This window comes from Misgurnus anguillicaudatus, chromosome 14, assembly GCF_027580225.2.
Source record: "Misgurnus anguillicaudatus chromosome 14, ASM2758022v2, whole genome shotgun sequence".
Classification (NCBI taxonomy): Eukaryota; Metazoa; Chordata; class Actinopteri; order Cypriniformes; family Cobitidae; genus Misgurnus; species Misgurnus anguillicaudatus.
In genome coordinates, this window is record NC_073350.2 from 31,829,376 (window position 1) to 31,852,008 (window position 22,633).

The 22,633-nt window shown below is 37.1% G+C and overlaps 1 protein-coding gene and 3 long non-coding RNA genes across 17 annotated transcripts in view; 3 read left to right on the plus strand and 1 right to left on the minus strand.

The window, feature by feature from the left end:
* Positions 1-22,633, minus strand: part of kcnab2a (potassium voltage-gated channel subfamily A regulatory beta subunit 2a) — a 143,487-nt gene that overhangs the window by 39,293 nt on the left and 81,561 nt on the right. Inside the window, exon 1 of one of the 9 annotated variants that reach the window (XM_055183167.2) lies at positions 4,797-5,681. The exons of the other annotated variants lie outside the window; for them this stretch is intronic. Coding sequence (XP_055039142.2) covers positions 4,797-5,005 — 209 coding nt within the window. The 5' untranslated portion in view covers positions 5,006-5,681. Of the gene's footprint in view, positions 1-4,796; positions 5,682-22,633 lie in introns of those variants that run through there. 9 annotated transcript variants of the gene reach the window in all.
* LOC141369514 (uncharacterized) lies at positions 9,433-13,229 on the plus strand. Of its 4 annotated transcripts, none has more exons than XR_012373287.1 (8): positions 9,433-10,336; positions 10,612-10,749; positions 11,106-11,231; positions 11,527-11,618; positions 11,966-12,119; positions 12,214-12,297; positions 12,830-13,062; positions 13,146-13,229. It is a non-coding gene; the product is annotated as an uncharacterized lncRNA (long non-coding RNA). The 4 variants fall into 4 exon arrangements; XR_012373286.1 differs by having other exon boundaries at positions 9,434-10,336; positions 12,214-12,251; XR_012373285.1 differs by lacking the exon at positions 12,214-12,297 and adding an exon at positions 12,529-12,586 and having other exon boundaries at positions 9,434-10,336.
* On the plus strand, positions 13,267-15,020 carry LOC141369512 (uncharacterized). Of its 3 annotated transcripts, none has more exons than XR_012373278.1 (6): positions 13,267-13,324; positions 13,671-13,798; positions 14,026-14,139; positions 14,215-14,305; positions 14,418-14,525; positions 14,974-15,020. It is a non-coding gene; the product is annotated as an uncharacterized lncRNA (long non-coding RNA). The 3 variants fall into 3 exon arrangements; XR_012373280.1 differs by having other exon boundaries at positions 14,977-15,020; XR_012373279.1 differs by having other exon boundaries at positions 14,026-14,071.
* On the plus strand, positions 15,062-18,552 carry LOC141369513 (uncharacterized). The gene is made up of 4 exons (XR_012373281.1): positions 15,062-15,163; positions 15,354-15,506; positions 16,935-17,125; positions 17,898-18,552. It is a non-coding gene; the product is annotated as an uncharacterized lncRNA (long non-coding RNA).

Below are 22,633 nucleotides of genomic sequence, written 5' to 3' on the forward strand. Positions count from 1 at the left end.
GGCTGCCCAAGTATAAATTTGGCATCACATTTTGTCATTTTTTATCCACCCGTAATAATGACACTTTCTCCGATGGATTAACCAGTAAATAAATAGCACTTCCGTGTCCTCTTTCTTTCCCGACAAGTTTGGTATGTTGAGTTTAAAACTGTATTTACCCATATTTCTGAATTTAAAGTTGAAATCTGTGATAAACTGATCATTTGCATTTAAAATAAAAAAGCATGTGCCAAAAAAAAAAAACAGGTGCCACAGAAGGTTGTTTTAATGGGCGCTCACTCATAATTCACATTTACAGGGTTCCCACACCTTAGTTAACTTCAAATTTAAGGTCCTTTCGAGGACTTTCCAGGTCCAATACCCTCAAATTCAAGGAGTAAATGTGGGGACACATTTCAAGTGAGAGCAAGGTTACATTTACGATACATTGTTACAGTTCCCTTATGAGGGAACTCGCGCTGCGTCACTGTTGTGACACTTTGGGGACGCTTCCAGGGGTAAGTGCGTCTGAATGTGTACATCAAATTCAACCAATGGTGAGGCTTAACGACAAAGACAGGGTGACGCAGAAGCCAGGAAGTATCTTGCTATCTGAAATATTGCAAAGACAGCGTTTCAGGGACGCAGGAAGTATGGCAAGGGAGACGCAGCGTCTCGTTCCCTTCTCAGGGAACAACACTTACGTGCGTAGCCCGAGACGTTTTCATGTGTCAAACACAACTATGCAAAAAAGCATTTTGGTATGAATCAACATTCGCATACAGAAGCATTTAAAGCGAACAGTTTAGCACGTGTGCTCAAAAAGTCTAGAAATTGCATGATATTATCCTACACTACGCAGGGAATATTATAGATTTTTTTCCAGAAAACTTCTTGCATAAAATAGATTCAAGCACTTTCAATGACCTGTAACTATATTTTCAAAAACTTCCCAGGGTCTTGAATTTTTTCTCCCAGATTCACAAACTTTCAAGGATTTCAAGGACCCGTGGGAACCCTGCATTTGAGAAGACAAGAAAGAGCAGAAGCAGTAAATGTTTTATCTAATACAAAGTGAAGGGAGCTACATAAAACTTTACAACACCTGTCCCATTCATAATCTGATCTAGAGATCTGTCTATCATACAGGCATTTGCTCTTCTTAGAAAAACCCAAGAAAGATTAAGTGCTTTGACAAACAGTGCCAGGTTGGTGCATGCCAAAGAAAAGGTAAAAGGGTTTGGAGTTGTGGAAATCATTATAAAGGTTCAATAAATCATTTCAGTATTGTATTAGGTCACACATTATTTGTTGTTTGTCACACATACAGTAGAAGAGCATTTCTCATTGAATATAATGACTTTTCAGAAATGTGGGATCTGGCACACTTCAAATTATCCTGGTTCTTGAAAACTTGTTGGCCAAAAACAAGGTAAATCAAGTACAATCAAGGTAAATCTTTAAAATCATTATACAACCTGCACATGGTCCAATTAAAATCAAATAAATTTGTATTCATTATGCTATAAATCTAGCATTTTCACAAACATAATATCTTACAGGGTGTATTACAATGATGAATCAAGTGGGACACCATATGTCCTGCAATTCTGTCTGTAGGAGAACAGCAATATTTTATCTTCTAGCTACATTATTTGTATGAAGTAAATTAAAGCTAGACAATGTCTACAAAGTCAAGCAAAAAAAATACATTTATATGACAGCCGGAGCTCTAGAGATGGATATAATAAATTTGACAATGCTGTAAGGTGGTGTTAAATAGGTCTATCGCTTTTCACTTCCTATAAGACACAACGTTTAACTGCTGCTGCCTTTCTTATCAAAGGATTTGTATAATATATTATAAATTATGTGCATTGCTGCATGTTCCCACTGGCACATTTAAAAAAAAAAAAAGGTTACAGAGGGACTTTATTCTGCAAATAAACATGTTTAGAAGAAAGTGTGAAAGGATTTAAGAATGATAACGATCTAGATTAATTCAATAACCCCCCATGCCACACCTCCATTGTGAAGCTTTCCACCTAAATCATTAATTCAATTCTCACCGGAGCCATTTAATCTGTCCACACAGCTAAACTGAAGAGTCTCCCAGAGAGCTGAAAAGATAAGGCAGTGATGTCAAGCTGGCTTAATCTATGATATGGCAGCATTCCCAATTTTAGACTTGCCGATACAATGCCTTCGACTGTCCGTGGAGAGAGACCAAAGCAATACCGCAGGAGCTGGACTGGAGGAAGATGACAGCTAATTGAAAGCCCTCCTCCATCATCATCATCTCTTTACAATAGCTTTGTCTGCTTCCATTCAGTCGGGCAGAATGAGATTTTGATTGGAACTGACTAAAGAAAATTACACTAGGTGAGACAAAGCTGATAGTATGAACTAGAGGATTTTTATCCTTTGGGGAGTCACACTGAAACTTTATAACGATGTGGCATCAACTTTCTTCACCTTTCTTGCACTTTCAGTAGCTGGAAGCATCTTTTTAAAAAATTTTGGAGAAGCAAATTGAAAGTGGTCGTGGATGTAAATTATTATTCAGCGAACTGTTGAAATTTTGCTAGCAAGTGCTCTAGGGTCTTAACATCGCAAATCACTGAAACTCACACTGACACGAGTGCAGTAAATCCAGGGTTGTTTCTTCTTCTGGGTGAACAGCGTCTGCTCTCAAACATTCACACAAAGAAACACTCAAAAGAACGGCCCATGGCTCCTATACACATAAACATGGACTCTTCCGATTAAAGTAAAACACATTCATGGTGTCACAGGGGTTTGCATCCTCTGGCAGAGCCGCTCTGAGCATCATTAGTGAAGATTGCCTGTAAGCAATGTTCTAGTTTGTCCACACAGACACACATCTCCTGGAAGAAATTGAGATACTAGCTTCTTGGAGCCAGAAGAACCCTTTAATATTGGCCCAGGGGGTCAGATCCCTCCTGAACCCTGTCCTGCTATAACAGTGTCTACCTCACAGAATTTGGAGCAGTTTTTGCTAAAAGAAAAGTTAATATTTATAAATAGTTCATACAAACAATGTCATTATTCACTCATCATGTTACCTTTTAAGATACATTGTTACAGTTCCCTTTTGAGGGAACTTGCGTTGCGTCACTGCGGTGACACTTTGGGGACGCCTCCAGGGGTAAGTGCATCTGAATGTGTATATCAAATTCAACCAATGGTGAGGTTTAATGACAAAGACAGGGTCACACGGGAGCCTGGAAGTATATCGCTATCTGAAATATTACCAAAGACGGCGTTACAGGGACGCAGGAAGTATGACAAGGGAGACGCAACATCTCGTTCCCTTCTCACTGAACAACAGTTCGTAACAAGTACGTAACCCGAGATGTTTTCATGCGTCAAACACAACTATGCAAAAAAGCATTTTGGTATGAATCAACATTCGCATACAGAAGCATTTAAAGGCGGAGTCCACGATGTTTGAAAAACGCGTTGGAAAAGGAGACGGGCCGACTACCAAAACACACTTATAGCCAATCAAATCAAATCAAATGCCGGTTTGCGTATGTGTGGGGCGGGTCTATCAACTGAAGGTCCAGATTCTATTGGGGTAGGGGCGTGTTTGTTTAGGTGATTTCAAATATCAACATTGGCTTTCAAACATCATGGACTCCGCCTTTAATAATAATATGAATTTTTTTCCAGAAAACGTCTTGCATAAAATAGATTCAAGCACTTTCAATGACCTGTATCTAGTCCATCTTTTTTTACACAACACAGACACTTTTTAATAAAAGACTGAATATTCAATCTTTCCTCCATTTCGTACAACAATTTTTTTTCTTAAGTTGACATGAAGGCAAGTAAATATGAATAAATGAATGAATTAAAATAACTTGCTAGTCTAGCTAAGCTCTTTTATTCCTATTGAAGTGAATACTAAAGCTTGACGCAAATTGGAGCCTCTGACAATCCTGACTAATATCAAATGGGAGAAAAGATCACACGCATCCATTAAGAGCCGTTTTTAGGATATTTCTGCAAATGAACATGACAGCTAAAAGTTATCCACCAGTGGTTACAATCACTCATTATGCAAATTAACAATTATTTGCAGGTTTGTTGCTAACGAATGCTGAAATTATGAATTTTATTTTGCTTAACATTTAACAGCATATAAAAAATGATCTTAGTAAGATAATACTTGTATAATGTACAGTACTGTAGTTAATGTAAGTAAAAGACATCTTAGACATTTATGACAGCACTTTAATAACAATACATTTGTAAAATCTATAAGCAAATTTTATAAAAGAGGATGCAAAGAAAGTTTGCTCAAGTTTGTATTATTAAGTTGAGTGTTTCAGCTCTGGGGTTCTCATGCAAAGGAATATAGATTGACAGAGGCACAATTGAGTTACAATGATTAAGAAAAACACTAGGCATTATTCTCAGACAGTTAAAGCTCCATTCGCTGAACAAATTGAAGAGTAATAGTTAAATTGATGGAGATAATTTCATTTTATGCAATGAAGCTACATTAAAGAAATGGAAAAAATATATACAGGCACAAGGAGATGTCAGTTATTACCTTATTGATCTTGACAGGACCATTCAACATTACTTTACTATTATGTTGAGATGTCACTACTTATAATATTACTTTTATATTCTATGCAAACTATTTCAAAGTTAAATCTAATTTATTACATTTAACATCATTCTGGTGAATACAATGCACATGATTTGCTACAAAACTATATTTATTTCCAAACAGTTCTTGCACTATTTATCACACTCCCCAGACAATGCACATATTTTCCTACCTATATTTCATGCCAGTTCTTATGCTCTGGTCACTTGACGATGGTACGCTCTGGACAGACAGCTGACCAAGACTCCGGGCCACCATGGCCACCGCTTTGAACTTGCTCCGGGTACCTGTGTTCGGACTGTTGGCGTTTTGTCGATTGAGCCGGTCATCCGTGCTACGGCTCATGGACCGATGGTCCGTGCACACAAATGACACTTGCATGCTAACTGTATGATCTCAGAGTTGTCACGAAAACTGAAGAGTACAGTCCCCAAAATTTAATAATTCAAAAAAATCTGTAAAAGTCAGATCTTCTCAATAAAAGTTTTTTTAGCCTTGAATTTGACTCCTGTCTGGTTCAGTCGGAGAGCTTGGTACGAGGTGGAGACTGATCCACTGCAGCCTTACATCGCACAACTAGATTGATAAAGCTGTCTGCAGAGCGACCCATAAATCCCATATCATTGCCCTCTCAACCGGTACATGAAGTTCACAGTTCGATTATCCTGTAGCCTTCAGCTCAGGACGCCCAGCTCGGCTTCCATGCCATACACGGTCTCACAAAGTGGTTCTGCTAGATTTTGACCGAAATGTCCAGAGAAAGGCAAGTCCTAATTTCTTCTTTGCAATCGAGTCCTTTTTTCAACCCTGATCACAGGTACGGCTTTTACACAACATATCCGAACACACCAGCTGATTTTACATTTTCTTTGTAATCTCAGCTTAGAGCATCAGATCTGTTGCTTGACAGAGTCAGCACATGATCCCTAATGTATTCACTGACCTAAAAAATAAGAAAACTGATCATTTCTTTTTATGTCTCCCCCTTGGTGAGCACAGTATCTGTCAGCAAGTGAGATGCAGTTTACTCCCGCTCCTTCTCCTTAGCAGAGATTAAACTTACAAGTGCAACCACAGCGCAAGACACAAAGAGGCAGAGCGTGAGCGAGCGAGGGTGGGAGGGACACATAGAGAGCTGGAATAGAGAGAGTACAAATTGACACAGAGAGAGAGAGGGAGAGAGAGAGAGAGAGAGAGAGAGAGAGAGAGAGAGAGAGAGAGAGAGAGAGATAGCTCAATCCTAATAATTTATTTACATCATTTGATTTTTATTTAAATTGCTTTTTTATATGTGAGGTGTCCTGTCACAATTACTACTGCTTATATTTGATTTGACAAACTCATAACCTTAAAAATAACAGTTTCCCAAATCCTAAGGCCTTGAATATCACAAGATCTTTCGACTTTGGTCATTTAGCATCCACCCAGCAACCACACAGAACATCCTAGCAACCACACAGCTAAATAATACAACCATTTAAAACATCTAAAGCCTGATTTATAGTCGTGCGTAAGCTCTACGCCGTAGCTACGCTGTAAGTTATCCGTAGCCTGACGTGCACCTCGCAAAAATGTTTACAGCGCGACACTTCTACGTGGACCGCAAGCGCTGTGATTGGTCCACCAGAACCCCTATCGTCAGGTAAAAAAACTGTGTCATAGGTATTTCCGTTTGCGACGTTGAAAACAAAGATTAGCTTAGTTGAGGAGTGATTTAACCCAAACTGCAACAAAAGCCACTGTTTATTTACTTCAATCATTGCTGGTCTTCTCAAATAATACACAAGTTGCTGTTTCTTCTTTGTTTGTGGGTTAACTGGCCAAGCTTATTCTTCTTTGACGGTCGCGCTGCTAATGTGGTTACACGCGTGAATGTTGTCTCCCAGCGGTCTGCGCGTGTGTTTGCACGTCAACGCGGACGACAACGCAAAAGTATAAATGAAAACCGACGCGGAACCTATGCCGTAGGACCTACGCACAACTATAACAAGCCCTTAAGTCGCAATCACATTGCAACACCCTGACAACCATTTAGGACACCCTAACAACCACACAGTAGCAACATCCTAGAAACCAGTTTGGGACACCCTAGCAAAGACACAGCTAAATACTAAGACAACATAAAACATTAAAGCAAGCACATAACATCACACTTACAGAAACTCAGATACAGAAAACAAGCATGAGTTTTACATGCAAGATATTTACAATATTTTCAAATCCTTGAAATGCAAATATATGGTTTGTGTTATGTTACTTAAGTGCGCAAAGGGTTTCCCTGCATAAATAATTTGGAGGAGGCTGCCTCCAGCCAATTTTGCGGCGCCTCTGTGTCTTGATAGGTGTCCTCATAGATATGAATAAAGGCTAGATGAGTCTCTAACGTCATCACCTGGTGGCCATCTTACCTCAGACAGCTCGCTCACTCGTAGCATTGTGTTTAATGGTGCAGGTACTTATAAATGACCATTTTCTACCGATTTTCAAACGGTTTGGTTTCTTACAAACATTATTAACGTGGCTATAATTCTGGATGCTTTAACATGATTCAAGAAAATTATTCATTAAGTATGCAGTGTCATAGGTACATTTTCTGACGTTTATAACAAACCAAACCTTTCGAAAAATCGGTAGAAAACTGAGCAAGTTATAGTCATTTAAAAGTACATGCTCCATTAAACACAATGCTACGAGTGAGCGAGCGCCCTGTGGTAAGATGGCCGCCGAATGCGGACGTTCCACTCAATTGGCCAGCAGCGCGGGCGAGACATCTAGCCTTTATACATATCTATGGGTGTCCTTGTCATGTGTCTTTACGAGAAAAGAAAAAAAATCATTGCACTCTTTAAAAAGTCAATTGTAAGTGCAGTTGTATCATTAAGCCACTGTGGTGGACTTGAAAGCGAATGAATCTTTAAACCAATTTATTTTAAAGGTGCAGTGTGTAAAGTTTAGCGGCATGTAGTGGTGAGGTTCCGAATTGCACCCAACGGCTCAGTCCACAGCTCACCCCTCACTTTTGAAACACAAAGAGAAGCTACAGTAGCCCCCACCAGAGAAACATGTCATCGTCGGAGACAACTGAGTAAAAAAAATGTCCGTTAAGGGTTTCTGTAAAAAATGGCAGCACAAAATTGCGACTTCCATGTAAGGGGACCCTCGGTGTATGTAGATAAAAAGGTCTCGTTCTTAGGTAATTAACACATAACGGTCTTTATACACCCCTGATAATATAGTTTTGTATATTATTTTGCATTTCTGTCAAGAGATCCTTCTAAAAAAAATCACACACTGCACCTTTAATGAACAAAAATTCAGTCACCAAGTGAATCAAATGGAGATCAGTGATTGAACCGCATAATAGAGGCATATAATAAGACTAATTAGTAAGACTTAAGCAGATAATGTTAATTATTGATAAACCGTTGACAAGTTACAAGTTAATGTTTAGTTTATCATTTACAAAATCATTTAGTTTTGACTGGCATTAGGTGATGCATTCATTTAAAAGCAATAAGTCATAGCTGCTAGTTTTATTCAATATGACTATAGTTGACTAAAATAGATTAAAAAGAGACGTAATATTATTTCAGATAAAGGCATCATATGATTATGTAAGGAATAATTATACAAAAATAATGCACACCTAAGGTGATAATGTGGCATGGGAAGCACCTTGGGTGTGTATTATTTTTTAATTTAAAGGACCGGAGTCAATTATTCTGCTTGAATGACAGATGATGTTGATGCATGTGTATTTCAGATATAACCAAACGCATCAGAATGAATTGTACATGAAAAGCTTATTTCATTTTTTTAAACAAACTTTGGTGTTTGTTAACTGTAAATTAACATATTAGCTGCTATGTTGCTTGTAAAGTGTGTTGTTGAGCCAGTATACACATGCATGTGTGCATCAAGATAGCACCACCTCATTTTGAGCCAGGAAAAACCCTGGCATCTAAATAAAAAGTTAAATAAAAATTTTTACTGAAACATAGTAAGACATAAAGTCACAGTAGATTGAGAGAGAGAACATGAAGTGTATTTGTACAGCTCGCAGCTATTGCCACTGTAGCAGCTTGCGTACTATTAAGCATCCACATTGACTGCAAGCTATTGACTATTAACACGAGAATAAAAGCGTGCTGGTGCAAGAACAAACAACACAATTTAGCCCAGCTCACGACAGGATCCTTCATACGAGCCAACACAGTCTCACACCCTATTCGTCACATACTGCCGTTTGGTCATGACCCCCTCACGTCCATAGCGGACGTTGAGGGTACCCCCTATTCGTCGCTTGAAAACGTAGAGGGTCGTCCTATAGATTTGAATGCAAACCCCTCATCTTTGAATTTTGACGAAATGGGTTTATCGGTTTGCCTGCACAATATGGTTTTAGGCGATTGATTTTATGCTGCAAATGTGCATTTTGCACAAGCGTGCGGCGCATAAACGGTTACAATCATTATTGATGCGGTGACCAAACATTTTCGTGGAGCGGAAAGCCTTCTGAATCGGTGTATCACGACTTTTCTCTCTCTTTTTATATAGATATATTTGGTATACAATAAAATGACATATTTACAGGGCTGTATTTGCTGTGTGTTTAAAACATGCCTTAATTAACGTAGATATTTTATTATTTTCGATCACGCACAGTTGGTCATTCCCCCTCACGTCTATAAGCTGACGTTGAGGGTACCCCCCAATTCGTCGCTTGACAACGTAGAAGGGTCGCCCGATATTTGAATCCAAATCCCTCATCTTTGGATTTTGACGAAATGGGGGTATTCATGCCTGCGCTGCAAGTATGTTTTAGGCGATTGATTTTATTGTTCAAATGTGTATTTTGCAGTAGCGTGCGGCTGTTAATTCATTGGTGCGGTCACTACATTTTCGTGGGGCAGAATCCCTTGTCTGAAGCGGGATCACGAATTTCTCTCTCTTTAAGTTTCTCTTTAAATATATATTGTTCTACATTAAAATGACATGTTTACAGGACTGTATATTTGCTGTATGTTTAATTAAGATATACCCAAGGCAGTTCGTGTAATTTAATCGATTCGTGTCCATGGACACGATTTTCCCCTTTTTTCGTGCCAGTCAGAACGACTTTCAATCTAATGTATTTCAATAGGAAGTATTTTTCGTGCCTGCACCACGTTTTTTTGTCCTATTATTTTTTTCGTGTTTATAAGCACGAATTTAATCTAATGTATTGCAATAGTATATACCAGGGATTGTTTTACTTTATTTGTCATTAATTGATTACACTTTAAGCGCTACTTTACTCAACATTTAATCAGGAGATGTTTATCCTATAATATTGATTTTTTTGATCGGTTTCGTGTGTCAAATACAAGAATTAATACTACAGTACCCATGAGCCTTATCGACATCTACTATGGTGAAGGCACCAGCTAAAACTACATGTGGGCCCGCTGCAGATCACAATATTTTCTCAACACATGAATACTAACGTGTGCTTGATAATTCAACAATACGATGTTATGGCCATCAATTTTGATTGTTTCTACTTTGATTGTAAAAAAAAAAATAAGTCAGTTTCGGACGCCTGCATTTCCCAGAATCCTCTCTGCCTTCGTTGCTATGGAATCTGAGCCAGTCCTCTTTGCTATTGGGTGATTTCTTCTTCGGTACTCGTAATTGACAGGGATTCTCTCATACGCGAAAATCATTGTCCAGGTAAGTCACGATGCTTTCGTTTAAAGTTCACTATTTGTTTAAATGTTATAATTCACGCCTTTCTTTTGGCATTACGCTGACATTGCCATAGCCGTACGAAAATTAACCATGGTTTTGTGGTAAAAGTGTAGTAACTACGGTTTGTGTATCGATTATTTGCAAAATGGTTTTACTAAACCAAACATGGTTTAACTTTTTTTTTTCAAATTCATGGTTCTTTCTTAACTTGCAACCTATCTCTATATATACTGCATCTGTTGTACCTGTCTGTCCAGCTGTGTGTTTGTCTTTCTGTCTTTGTCTGCTTTGCAATGGCCACCAGATATACCCATCACAAACAGGATCCCCACTACCAAGAGGGGAGGCTCATGGCTCTTGAGCTGAACCATGACCACATTCTAGCTGAAGCCAAGGTTAGAGTTTTTATTTAACTGTTAGTTTATACTTAAACATAATGGATGTGGGACAACTTAAAATAAAAATGATAAATATGGAAAAGAGATGAGTGTTGAAGATTTCATACGGTATATTGTAATAGCAACTTATTTAGCAACTAACATCCTGTAATGTTCCGTGGCATGTTTTAATAAGGTAATATATTTTGGAAAAGAGAGGTTTCATCCCCTGAGTTTCAGAGACTTGGAGAATCTATGCCAAGGCTCATTTAGGTGTTTCAATACTTATGCTGTGTTTCCTTTAGTTGTTGCATGTTTTTCACGTCCTGTACCTTTATTAGTCTTACAGGAAATATTCACTTCAACACACACAGAGCAGCTGTGGAGACGAAATGTTTATGCCCTAGAAGAGACCCTTCACAGACCTCTAAAAGGATCTTTGTTGGCTGGGGCAAGCCGAGGGGGAGGCAAGGAGGGTGACGCCAAGCCTCAGCTACAGGGTATATCTGAATTATTTCAGATTTGTAGGAATTTAAATGTAAATGGTGGACCAAATCAAATTACGGAATAACATTGTAATTGTATTTGAGTATTAACAGTTTAAAACATTTAAATATGACAAAACAAATAAGAAATAGAGTATAACACTTAAGTATACTATCATGTCAAGTACTTCGTTATGTCTTTACCAAACCCTTAACAGAAATACATCTGATTTCATAAACAGTTCTGTATATAAGTTGAAAAAGATCATGTATGTAGTGATAGCCTAACCTGTTCTGTGTACTGTTACAGTCACTTTTACAGGTTGAGTGCTTCCTGTCATCCATTGTGGAGTTTCCACTTAACTGTACCCTCAGCAAAACTAAATCCTCATGAGGAATTTGGTAAATCGCATTGATTAATTTGAGTTTAATTTTATTTAGTCAATAATATTAAACTTTAATTACTTAAAGTATGCTTGCTAAGAATTAATGCACAGTGCCCTGCTTTATGGTTTAAGATGCATGTTTTTGGGGGGGATTTGAGAAACCAGATAAAAACACATTTAAGAGAAAATTAAATCTAGGACCTTCTTGCTGTGAGGTGATAGTGCTAAACATTGAGCCACTATGCAATCCTATACAAAAAAATCAAACCTAGAATCCAACTAAATCTTGAATAGTTTGGTTTAGTGTATTATTTTTATATGAGTTATTCACCTAGAATAATGTTAATTTATTTTTCTCCCTAGGTGCAGAGAGTGGTTCTGTGGGGACCGTGATGTATTACGTCACAAAAAACAGCCACTCCACAATAGGGAATGTGTAATTAATAGTTTTTTTGTAGCCATCCGTCCAATCAAATGCATCATTAAAGGGGAAGATGGATATTGCACTCAACACAAGGTATGTTCTCAAAAAAGCCCTAATTTTGATGTTTTTATGTGTCTGCAGCCAGTAACAGGTAATCTAAACTAGTGGTTTTCTTTCTTTTTGGCAGTCGGCAAGATGACATACCACTGTTGTAAACGCACAAACGTAATAATGCTTTCAGGCAAACCAATCATTTTAATTACCATCAATGGTAAAACCAATTCACAGTTTAGATTTCCATTTTAGATTTGATGTTTTTCACACTATGTTTTGATGTTTTCAATGCTGTGGCATTGTACTTTCCAGTAGAGTCAAAGTGCATTGTATAGCACATTACAATCCAAGTAGGGCATCGTGAGCAAGGCCTGTTGTGGGAGTCTAAATGGGGGTCAACTGCATGCAATTTATGTTTAGTTATTATTTATTTATTTTGTGATTTTAGATATGTTCATCATTCATCAGTTCTCACTTCCCTGGACTTCAACCTGGCTACACACATGGTATCGTTATTAATCGAAACAAAGACAGATATCTTTATAGTTTTGTTCTCTGCAGACAAACAAAAAATATTAGCTGTTGCAAAGCAATTTGGTGAGTTAGCAAATGATACTACTCGAGAAGTTAGGCAGAAGGAGTGCTATACTGGGATTATAGAAACTTATAAGATGTCTCTTAAACATTCACAATGTGCAGAATGAACTAACTGTTTTAAAATAGTATGTGGTAAATGTTTTTTTTCCAAGGGCGTTTTGACTTGCCTCAGCCACTGTATGTCTGTTAAACATGCAAACAGCAAAGGACCCCAGACCTGAAAGACCTTCTGAGGAGTGGATATTGGCCAGCTTCAATAAACAACACCACACTTTACACACTGGACCTCCTGATCTCCTTTCAAGAACTCAAGGTCATCTCTCCAAGATTTTCCAGACAAGCCTTCGCAAAGCTGCTGGAGCATCGCACGAAGTGTGGAGGAAGAGTAAGTGTAAATGTTATCATTTTATTCAAAACTCCATAAGCAGACAATATCACAATTACTGTTTCATTCTATATATCTTCCAGTTTGGATATATCAACGGCGATGCACTGCAATGCAGCTTCTTGGAGTTTTCATACGCTTCATATGAATCAGACCAGCTCTGGTGTGGTGCTCCTTACACCTGCCAATCCTGAACGCTAGAAGTGTAGGCTGCCTCAGCAGATCGAAACAGAAAGCTATATCACTTTTGCCCAAACAGAAGGTGGTCTTTATTCCAGTATTTTTATTGGTTTATTTATTTACTTTAATTGATGGATTTCCTATTTTTCTTTCTTAGCTCTGGTGTTCCTGTTTTTTGTTTTCTTTTTTGAGGGGCCTTTTGTGGCTGAAGACAGTGCGGTGTCTAGATTTGTCAACACCATCCAAAAAGCACTGAAAATGCAAGTTTTAATCATAACTTGACAAAATAGTTGTTACACAAAAAATCTTGTTCGGAGTTGATTTCTACTTTTGCCTACCAAGTACTCCTAAATCAAATTAGGAATAAATGCCATATACTGTATTGTATGACACCATCACTTTAATTTGATTTGTTGTGTGTTTCATAGACTGTGGCTTGCAAATATTGGCCATACTTGAAGAAAGTTGCTAGTGTCCTTCCTGATCTTCAGGAGCTGACCTCAATGAAACCTTTCCTTAATGTCATGCATGCTTGAGCCACGCTACAACGTGTGAGGTATGTATAATATTTTTGCTTCATACGTACATGTGTAATGTACATTCATAAGAAATAGAAGTTAATGGCTTGACTACACTATTTAGATTCTTTTTGGCATAACCATTTCTTGTACAGGTTGTAAAAGCCCTTTGAGGACAAATGTGATATTGGGCTATATAAATAAAATGTATTTGAATTGAATTAGTCTTGAATTCTTAAATTAGTCTTCCACCATTTATTCACAGATTAAATGAAGTGGTAGGAACCAGGAAGGAACAGGGACAACCACCGGTGAGTGGAGCAAGTGAACAGCTACCTTTCACGTTGTGCCCGTACAACCAAATATATGTCCAAAGCAGGTGATCAGAGTGTTTGTAAGATTTTTGCATACTTTTTATATTGAGCATCATACCCTCATTATTTTCTTTCAACAGCACCGGTGGACATGCTTACATTGCATGCAATGGGCTGGAACCATAAAAAAGTATCTCTCTACATCAGGCACTTTCCACAATATATGTGAAAGTAAGTTTTTTTTTATATATATATAAATTTTTTGTGTGTCTTTTAGTTGTTGTGTGCATTTTGCCTGATGTTAATTGTACAATGTACAACAATCCTGATTATTGAATAACAGACATCCAGCACGAGACTGCAAGGCTAGCAGAACTAAAAACAAAGCTACATTGCAAAGATGAAGTGCCGTCACAATGGCTTTCTGATGTGAAAGAATGGGCAGCTGGTGGTAAGCGAGACCAATATTCTTCCCACTACTATCTGAATTTTTCAGTTTGATATTAAACAAGTGCCAAATATGGTAGGCTTATCATCTATTTCTTAACCTCTTAAGGCAGGGGTGTCCAAAGTCAGTCCTGGAGGGCCTGTGTCCTGCAGAGTTTAGCTAAAACTTCCCTCAACACACCTGCCTCAAAGTATCTAGTCTGCCTAGTAAGACCTTGATTAGCTGGATCAGGTGTGTTTGATTAGGGTTGGAATAAAACTCTGCAGAGACACCGGCCCTCCAGGAGCAGGAGTGGACAAAGCTTCCTCCCCTAAATGGATCTTTCAGTTACCTCTTTGTCAATCTAAATTGTAATTTTTGCATAAAATTCAATTGCTGCTTTCCCTTTTGCTTGTAACATTTTTTTCTTGGTGAACAGTTCACAAACCCCTGTACATGTCTTTCTACACAGCAGCATGCTTCGCCACCGCCTTCGAAGTAAGCTGGCAGAGGACAAAAGCTCCTTCTTCAGGAGATACAGAAATACAATGATCTTGTACTAGACTCTGCCACAAACATCACTGACCTAGCTTTGGTGGTGCATTCCCTCACTGGAGAGAGCAGTGTGTCTCAGATATGGCCGTGCGACCTTAATGGCAGTGGTATGTCAAGAATTTATTTACAGTTTTGCTTTATAGAGTATTCTGAACAAAAGCATGCAACATAGTCAGTGTTAAAATATTCATTTAATTTATTGGTGTTTGCTTATTATGTATCAGTTTGTAAAAAGTATGCATAATGCTATTATGCAATATTGTCTCAAATTAACATATAACTGTTATTGATTCTTAGCAAACATTTCAGTCAAGAAACGATTGCATGACCAAGTGATGTTGACAATGTGACTGCAAGAGGAAAGGGGCATTGTGGTGTTGGAGATGGCACAAGACTACACATGTGTGCAGAGCCTGGCAGTGGCTCTCAAGAACAAGATGGCTGAGGAGGGTAAGTTAAATAAAAATCCTGTCCATTAAAAGTTTGAATAAAGAAGTCACCCTCAGTCTCTGAACTTGGATGGAGTAGAACGGTTATTGCTCTGTTTACCATGGTCATTTGGCTTGTACATAATAAAATAGGCATTATAGTTGTTCACAACAAATACGGCTTTGCTAGACTGTGATTTAGGTAGTACTAGTTAAACACAGTTAAATATTTAACACAATGCCAGTTTCTTTAACTCACAAAAGTGTTAAAGGGGTCACATTACGACATTTTTTATTGTGTAAAATAAATGTTTGGTGTCCCCAGATTACATATGTGAAGTTTTAGCTTAAAGTACACCACAGATAATTTATTATAGCATGTTAAAATTGCCACTTTGTAAGTGCGAGCAAAAACATGCCATTTTGGAGTGTGTGCTTTAAAGGAAACAGTCAACATCTAAACCTGGGTTAAGAAAATAACACATAACACAGAGATGGTGATAGAGAGAATAAAGTAAAAGATTGCAGATCTTCATCAGTGTTACTTTTTAACACACTTTAATATTGGGACTATATATATATATATATATATATATATATATAACCCAGCAGTGTTAGTTTAACTAGGGTTGAAGGACAACAAACACAAAAAGTTTATAAAAGTTCATTACAGTTAAAATCGAAGCATTAAAAATGAGTTTAAATAATTTAGTTTCACTAAATGACAGGGGACCAGCCCAAACGGAAGACTGAAATGTGTGGGTGGACTGTAATTGCATCTCTAACTGTATGTTCACAACGCTGATGGAGACTGCTAAAAAAAACACTCTGGCTGCCCTGCAAACAACGCTATAGAAAAAGAGTAGCGGACACTCGAATACGTTCTACAGAATCCTTTTCCACCTTCTGATTGGTTGCCGCCGAATGTTTTCTCTGACTTCCGGCCACATTAACGCTCTCGTCGGTGGCGGTGTGAACGCATAGTAAGGAAACTGGCATTATTAACTCTGTCAATTAACTCCAACTCTGAACAACAATTTACTCTGAATATGTTAAATTTACTCTTTAGGTGTTCAATTCAAGTCAGAAATGTTTAACACTGAAATTTTTACTGTCCAATTTTGCTGTGTACTTAAGCACAACTATATTGAAGATGAAAACGGTTAACCAAAAGGACCTATCAGACATTGGCTGAAACACAAAATGTGTTTTTTTTTCTGGTTTTGGTCTTTCTGCATTAAATTACCTCAGTGGGCCATCATGTTGCCTCGGTTTATATAGAATCATCTAGCCGGGTACCATTGCAACAATGCACAGAAAAATGACAGCCATTCTTGTATGTAGATTTAAATGGGTGAAATTGTTTTATTCTATTGAAGTTTTTTGGCCTCAAAAAGCAAAGTTAATATCAAGTTAGTTTGTCTTTAATGTAATCTCATTTGTATTTTAGACAAGGGAAATGAAGGAGTTTGCTGTCTCTTAAGAAGAAGATCGTCAGTGGTGTCAGAAGGGTTGCAAGTCGTCCTTCAACAATACAAGACTGCATTAGGTCTTGAGGTCTCTGACCTTCTACATGTTGAAGAAGAAGATCAAAGTGACCTCAGCAGTCCAGATACCAGCGAGGATGAAAACATAATTTAGGTATTTTATTTATTTATTTATTTATTTATTTGTATGTATGTTTGTTCTCAAAAATTGACCAGAGGCTATTCCATCAAAGTGGATAAAGGAAAAGATTTTTGATAAGTCTCACAAATTTAAGTGGGAGTTCTGTTCCATTACTGTGGCTTAAGCCCAGTTCAGATCAAAGATTCACAACAAGACAAAGCTGTTTTAAAAGTTAACAGGGGGAAGTTTTAGCAACATGAACTGGCTCGTCTCAGCTCTACTCAAGCCAGCTAATGGGGTTGCTGCAACACAGCTTGTCAATTTGCCAGCTGCTGGTTTTAGAAGGTTTCAACACACAGTCAGCTTGTAACAGAGTCAACTGGTCAAGTCACTATTCAACTAAGTCAACTATTGGCTGGTTCAAGTTTTGGACGAAAGAAAGTGGGGAACAATTCGTTTATTTGTTTGAGGAACAGCTGTCTGTTTGACTAAAAACGTTAAATGTACTTAACTCTTCAGGGCACCTTATGTGCACGAGCACACTATATACCTATTCTTGCTCGGTTAAAGTCAACATGGACTTGTTATTGCTATATTACACTGACTTTCACTGTAGGCTCAAGCCATTTCACTGACAATGTTAATTTAAGCAAGGCTTTTTCAAGTGAGCACAGCTTTCCTTAGCTGCATTGATGGAATTTCCCCATTATTTTTACATGAAATCACATTTTTGTGTAATTAATAATGCTTTACACACTTAAAACAGCTGAACTTAACATTCTTTTTCTACCTCTTGCTTTCCCAGATAGAAACTGCACAAAGGACTGCGTTTAAGGAAATGGACTTGGCATATATCTGTGTAGTGTTAGTATGCTAACTACATTATTATCTGTATGCATCCTATATTGTTGAAATGTTCAACCTGTGTCTAGATTATCAAGCATGTTATTTAGGACGTTGATGCTCCTTAAATATGCACAAACATCTCAATATAGGTGTAACAATCGTATGATATTATCAGATGTAATAATTGAACTGATGTTATATTTGGCTAGTGTATTCATAATTTGTGTTTTTAAAGTTGCTAATGGGCATTGTTAGCCACATCACAAACTCAATGTTAAAACACTGCTTTTTGTGCTTTATTGTGTTTATGTACTTGCATTGGTGCAGTAATATCGATGTTATGCAGTAAGGTCATTGGTGTGTTTTACAATGGCTTTGAACAGAGCTCAACCAATCAGAATAATCATTGATAATAAAGTAAAAGTTTTATAACGGGTAAGTTGGTATGAAATATTGTAAGCACATTCATCAGGATGACTTTGCTGACCTTTTGACCTTTATTACCACATTTAGGCCAAACTGTGAAAACTCTACTTGATTGAGTGTATTATAGGATATAACTGTTGTGCACCATTGAAGATAAACATCATAAATTCTTTCTTAAAGATGGATAATTTGTTGGCCATGTGTCTGTCACTATCAGTTCTGTTCTTATAAGCACACTGTACATTAAGCACTATAGTATGCAAAAGAAAAATACACTACATTTATATTTTATGATTATACTTATATTGTGTATTACTACATTTGATAGATAACTTTATTCCCCTGTTCTGCTGGTTGTTTTCAAGTGTACTTAACAGTTTAGTGTTATTAAATTCAGCCTTATGGCTAGATTGGCCAAATTGCAATTTTTATGTATTTTCACTGCTTTTATTGTGAAAGACAAAAAATAAAGTGTTTCTAAACATGAACATATTATGTTTTTACTTGTTCATACATTGTTAGTTAAAAACAAAATGTGATTATGCGTATTTATATGGGCGATCTTGGTTAATTTGACAACAGACTGCATTATACAATAAATGCATTACTTTAAAGCAGGGGTGGGCATTCCTGGTCCTGGAGGGCTACTGTCCTGCAAAGTTTAGCGCCAACCTTAATCAAACCTTTGATTGCAGCCTTTGATTAGGGTTTTTCAGGTGTGTTTGATTATGGTTGGAGCTAAACTTTGCAGGACAGTAGCCCTCCAGGACCAGGAATGCCCACTCCTGCTTTAATGCATGCATTGGTCTCCAACAAGGTTGCCTTGTGAATTGTCAAAGCACACTCTACTAATAGCCTGTTTTTAATTAATTTATTAAACAGGACTATTTATTTATTACATATTTTTATATTAGCTTGGCTTCTTTTATGTACGTTAACATTTTAAACTATTATAAAACATTAACAAGTAAAATAAAATAAAAATCAAGTAAAACAAAAAAGTTTTTAGTAGACTATTTAAAAAAAAGTGGCCCTGCAGAATTGTTTTATCCATTGTGGTAGCCCTTGCTCACAAAAAGGTTGGGGACCCATGCTTTAAGGCAGGGGTCAACAATCCTGCTCCTGATGGCTCGGTGTCTCTGCAGAGTTTAGCCCCAACCCTAATCAAACACACCTGAAGGGCTGGAGCTAAACTCTGCAAAGACACTAGCCCTCCAGGACCAAGACTGGTGACGCTTCCTTTAAGGCATATATTTTACTTATCTTCAAACCGCTTGCTTTTGCTTATATTTGATGATGTAATGATTCTAGCAGAAGTGTTCTAGCAGTGGTAGAGCTCAAACTAGATCAGTAGGACCCACAGCTCTGCATATTTTGTATGTTTTCCTTAACTGACACACCCAGAACCCAGATTTGTAAATGGATCTCTCCCTTAATGATGATCTAAATCAGATAAGGGAGACATGCAAAATGTGCAGAGGAGTGGATCACCTGGGTTTCAGATCATCAGCTCTGAGATTATGGAGAGATCCATAAACAGAAATTGGTTTGTCAGTTAAGGTAGACCTAGAAATTATGCATAGCCGTGGGTCACCTGGGACAAGATTGAAAACCACTGGTTAAGGCAGACAACATAGATCTTGGATGTCATTATCCAAATAAGGTAATAATTCAGGCCATGTCAAATAGTTTCTTTTCAAAGGATTCTGTGAAGCTATGCATGCAAAGTCATGTCCAAGAAATTATGAGAATTAAAACTTTGTCACACGACTAAACATATTGAAGAACTCAAACTAATTTGGGCACTATTTCTACATAAAATAACTAAATAAAAATGAAGCTTTGTGTTTATTTGTGTATATAATAGGCCTTCGAAGTGCTCTCTGAAACTAGGCCAGGGACAGCTTGAATCAGTGAAATGAGGAAAAAAAACATTTTATTATAGAGCTATACCAAATGCATCCTTGGAAAGGTCTTGACCTGGGGAGTAACATATGTGAGTGTAAAGATTCTACATGGCTCATGCTTTCTAAATTCTGACCCTTGAACCTTAACATTTTACCATTGTTGAAAGCTTATAATCCAGCAACAAGAATGTTTACAGATGTGAGACCAATAGTTATACACAGTTCTGGACCTCACTTATCACATGAGTATAGTCACTAATGGACACCATCCAAAAGTGCAGTACAAATAGCCCATAAGCAATTTTCACCCATTTAACAATTAGACTTTTAAAATCTGACAACACTAATGTTTTCCCCACCCCTTAAAACCCCTAGAAGTACCATCAGTTTTATATTACCACTTTCTAAATATGGTGAATATACCAATGTATTTAAAGACTACAATTCCCAGCAGAGACACGCCCTTGAACTTTTTACTAAGCATGCAAATCGGTGTCCATATTTGAAGTTCTTCAGACTTGAATTAGGGTTAGGGCTATAAAATGTATTTATACTATGCGTTTCAATAACCTACTACAGGTAAAACATACATATACTATATAGCGAGGACGACAGTTTATTGGTGATATTGTAGAGCGTTCAGCCTTCTCCAATGTGCTTATAAACTACAACATCCAGAGTAACGCGCCATAGAGCTTCGTACAAAGCGTACAAATCAGCCATAATACTTGTAGTTCTTCCGGTTTTCAAAGCGTGAATATGGTTATACAGATTTACTATTTATAAATCATCGATATTTTAGTTTGAACAGCCGAAACATAAATTATTATTTTGTATTTACATGTTCATGTTGAAAAACACGGCAGTATGTCAGTTCATTCGGGGTAGTTTAGCTAGTAGCCTACGAACTGAATTCAAGGTCAATGTCGGCGGGTGTACTGTACACTTCAAATAGCGATCTTATATTAAACAGTAAATACTTTCAAAAGCTGCAATGTCTACTCTCCAGACAAAGACTTTCAGTTCACAATAGTTGTTAACTAGTGACAAAAACGGTTTAATGCTAGTATATAATAGTGATTCAGATAAGTGGCCTATATTTATAAGTATTATCTCTAATTGGCATTTCAAAACCATCCACTTAAAACAACCTAAGGCAAAGTTATTTCTTTGTTCTACTTTTTCATAACCATGTCACCGTCATATTGTGTTTGGAATTAATATGATGTATGGAATAGTAAAAACAAAAAGGATTATCTTTTGCAATATTTGTGGCTCTTCACAAAGATACAGGTAAAAGAGACCAAACGCTTATTTATTGCTTAATTATTCACTAGAAGCTTAAAGAGTGATCAAACAAATGCATTATTGAGATGCACAACAAATTTAAATGATGCAGCCTTTGGCAAATTGACCACATGTAGGTGCAGAGAAATGCATGATATATAAAGGAATCCTCAATTGGAGTCTAAACACTGGTGGTGGTGGTGATGAAGAGGTGAATAGCAATGCTCAAGCTCCTGGTGAATAAAGAATAAAGAAACTCCATGCGTCACATTTCTTGAATTTCTTGAACATTTCCACCTTTTACCACTACAGAAGGAAAATATGACTTCAAATGCAGCACAGAAAAATGTAATAAATAGTCAGAAACCAAAATGGAATTTTAGTGTAATACAATTTTTATTTAATTATTTTAATTAATTTGGAGAGAATCCTTTGGCTGCCAGGGATGGGTCCAAATCTCATCACTAAAACAGAAGAGAAAGTGTGGAGCACAAATTATAACATGTCTTTTATAAATATAAGTTTCTTTTTTTGTCATTTGTGAAACAGTTCAGATAAGAAAATTATTGTAGCCAAATAAAAAACAAACAAAGTTAAAGTGAATAAATAAATAAATAAATGATGCATGCATTAATTGATAAAGCAAGCAAACAGAAGATTACATACCAAACTGGACAGGGCTCCCAGTCCACCAAAATGTCTGCTTTGCCCTATTAAGGAAACAACAAAACAAAAAAGCAAACAGATGAATTTCATTTTTAGCATGATGTTTAGATTATGTTTGGCTATAGGCATTAAGTTTAACTAACACAGTGGGTCAATGTTGATATTTACAGCATCTGATCATGGATTTTTCTGTTCCTTCTTAGCCTGCAATTCAAAAAGACTAAAAACAGAAAGTATCTACCTAACAATTATGATGTCAATGTTATTTATTACCCACAAGGAAGTATTTGAATCCTATATTAGACTCTGCATATGGTCTACACTATGCATTTCTTTTATGACTGTCTAACCTTTGTGACTGTTGTAAGTAGTTAGAAAAATAAGCAATAGAACTATAACAAATAACCAG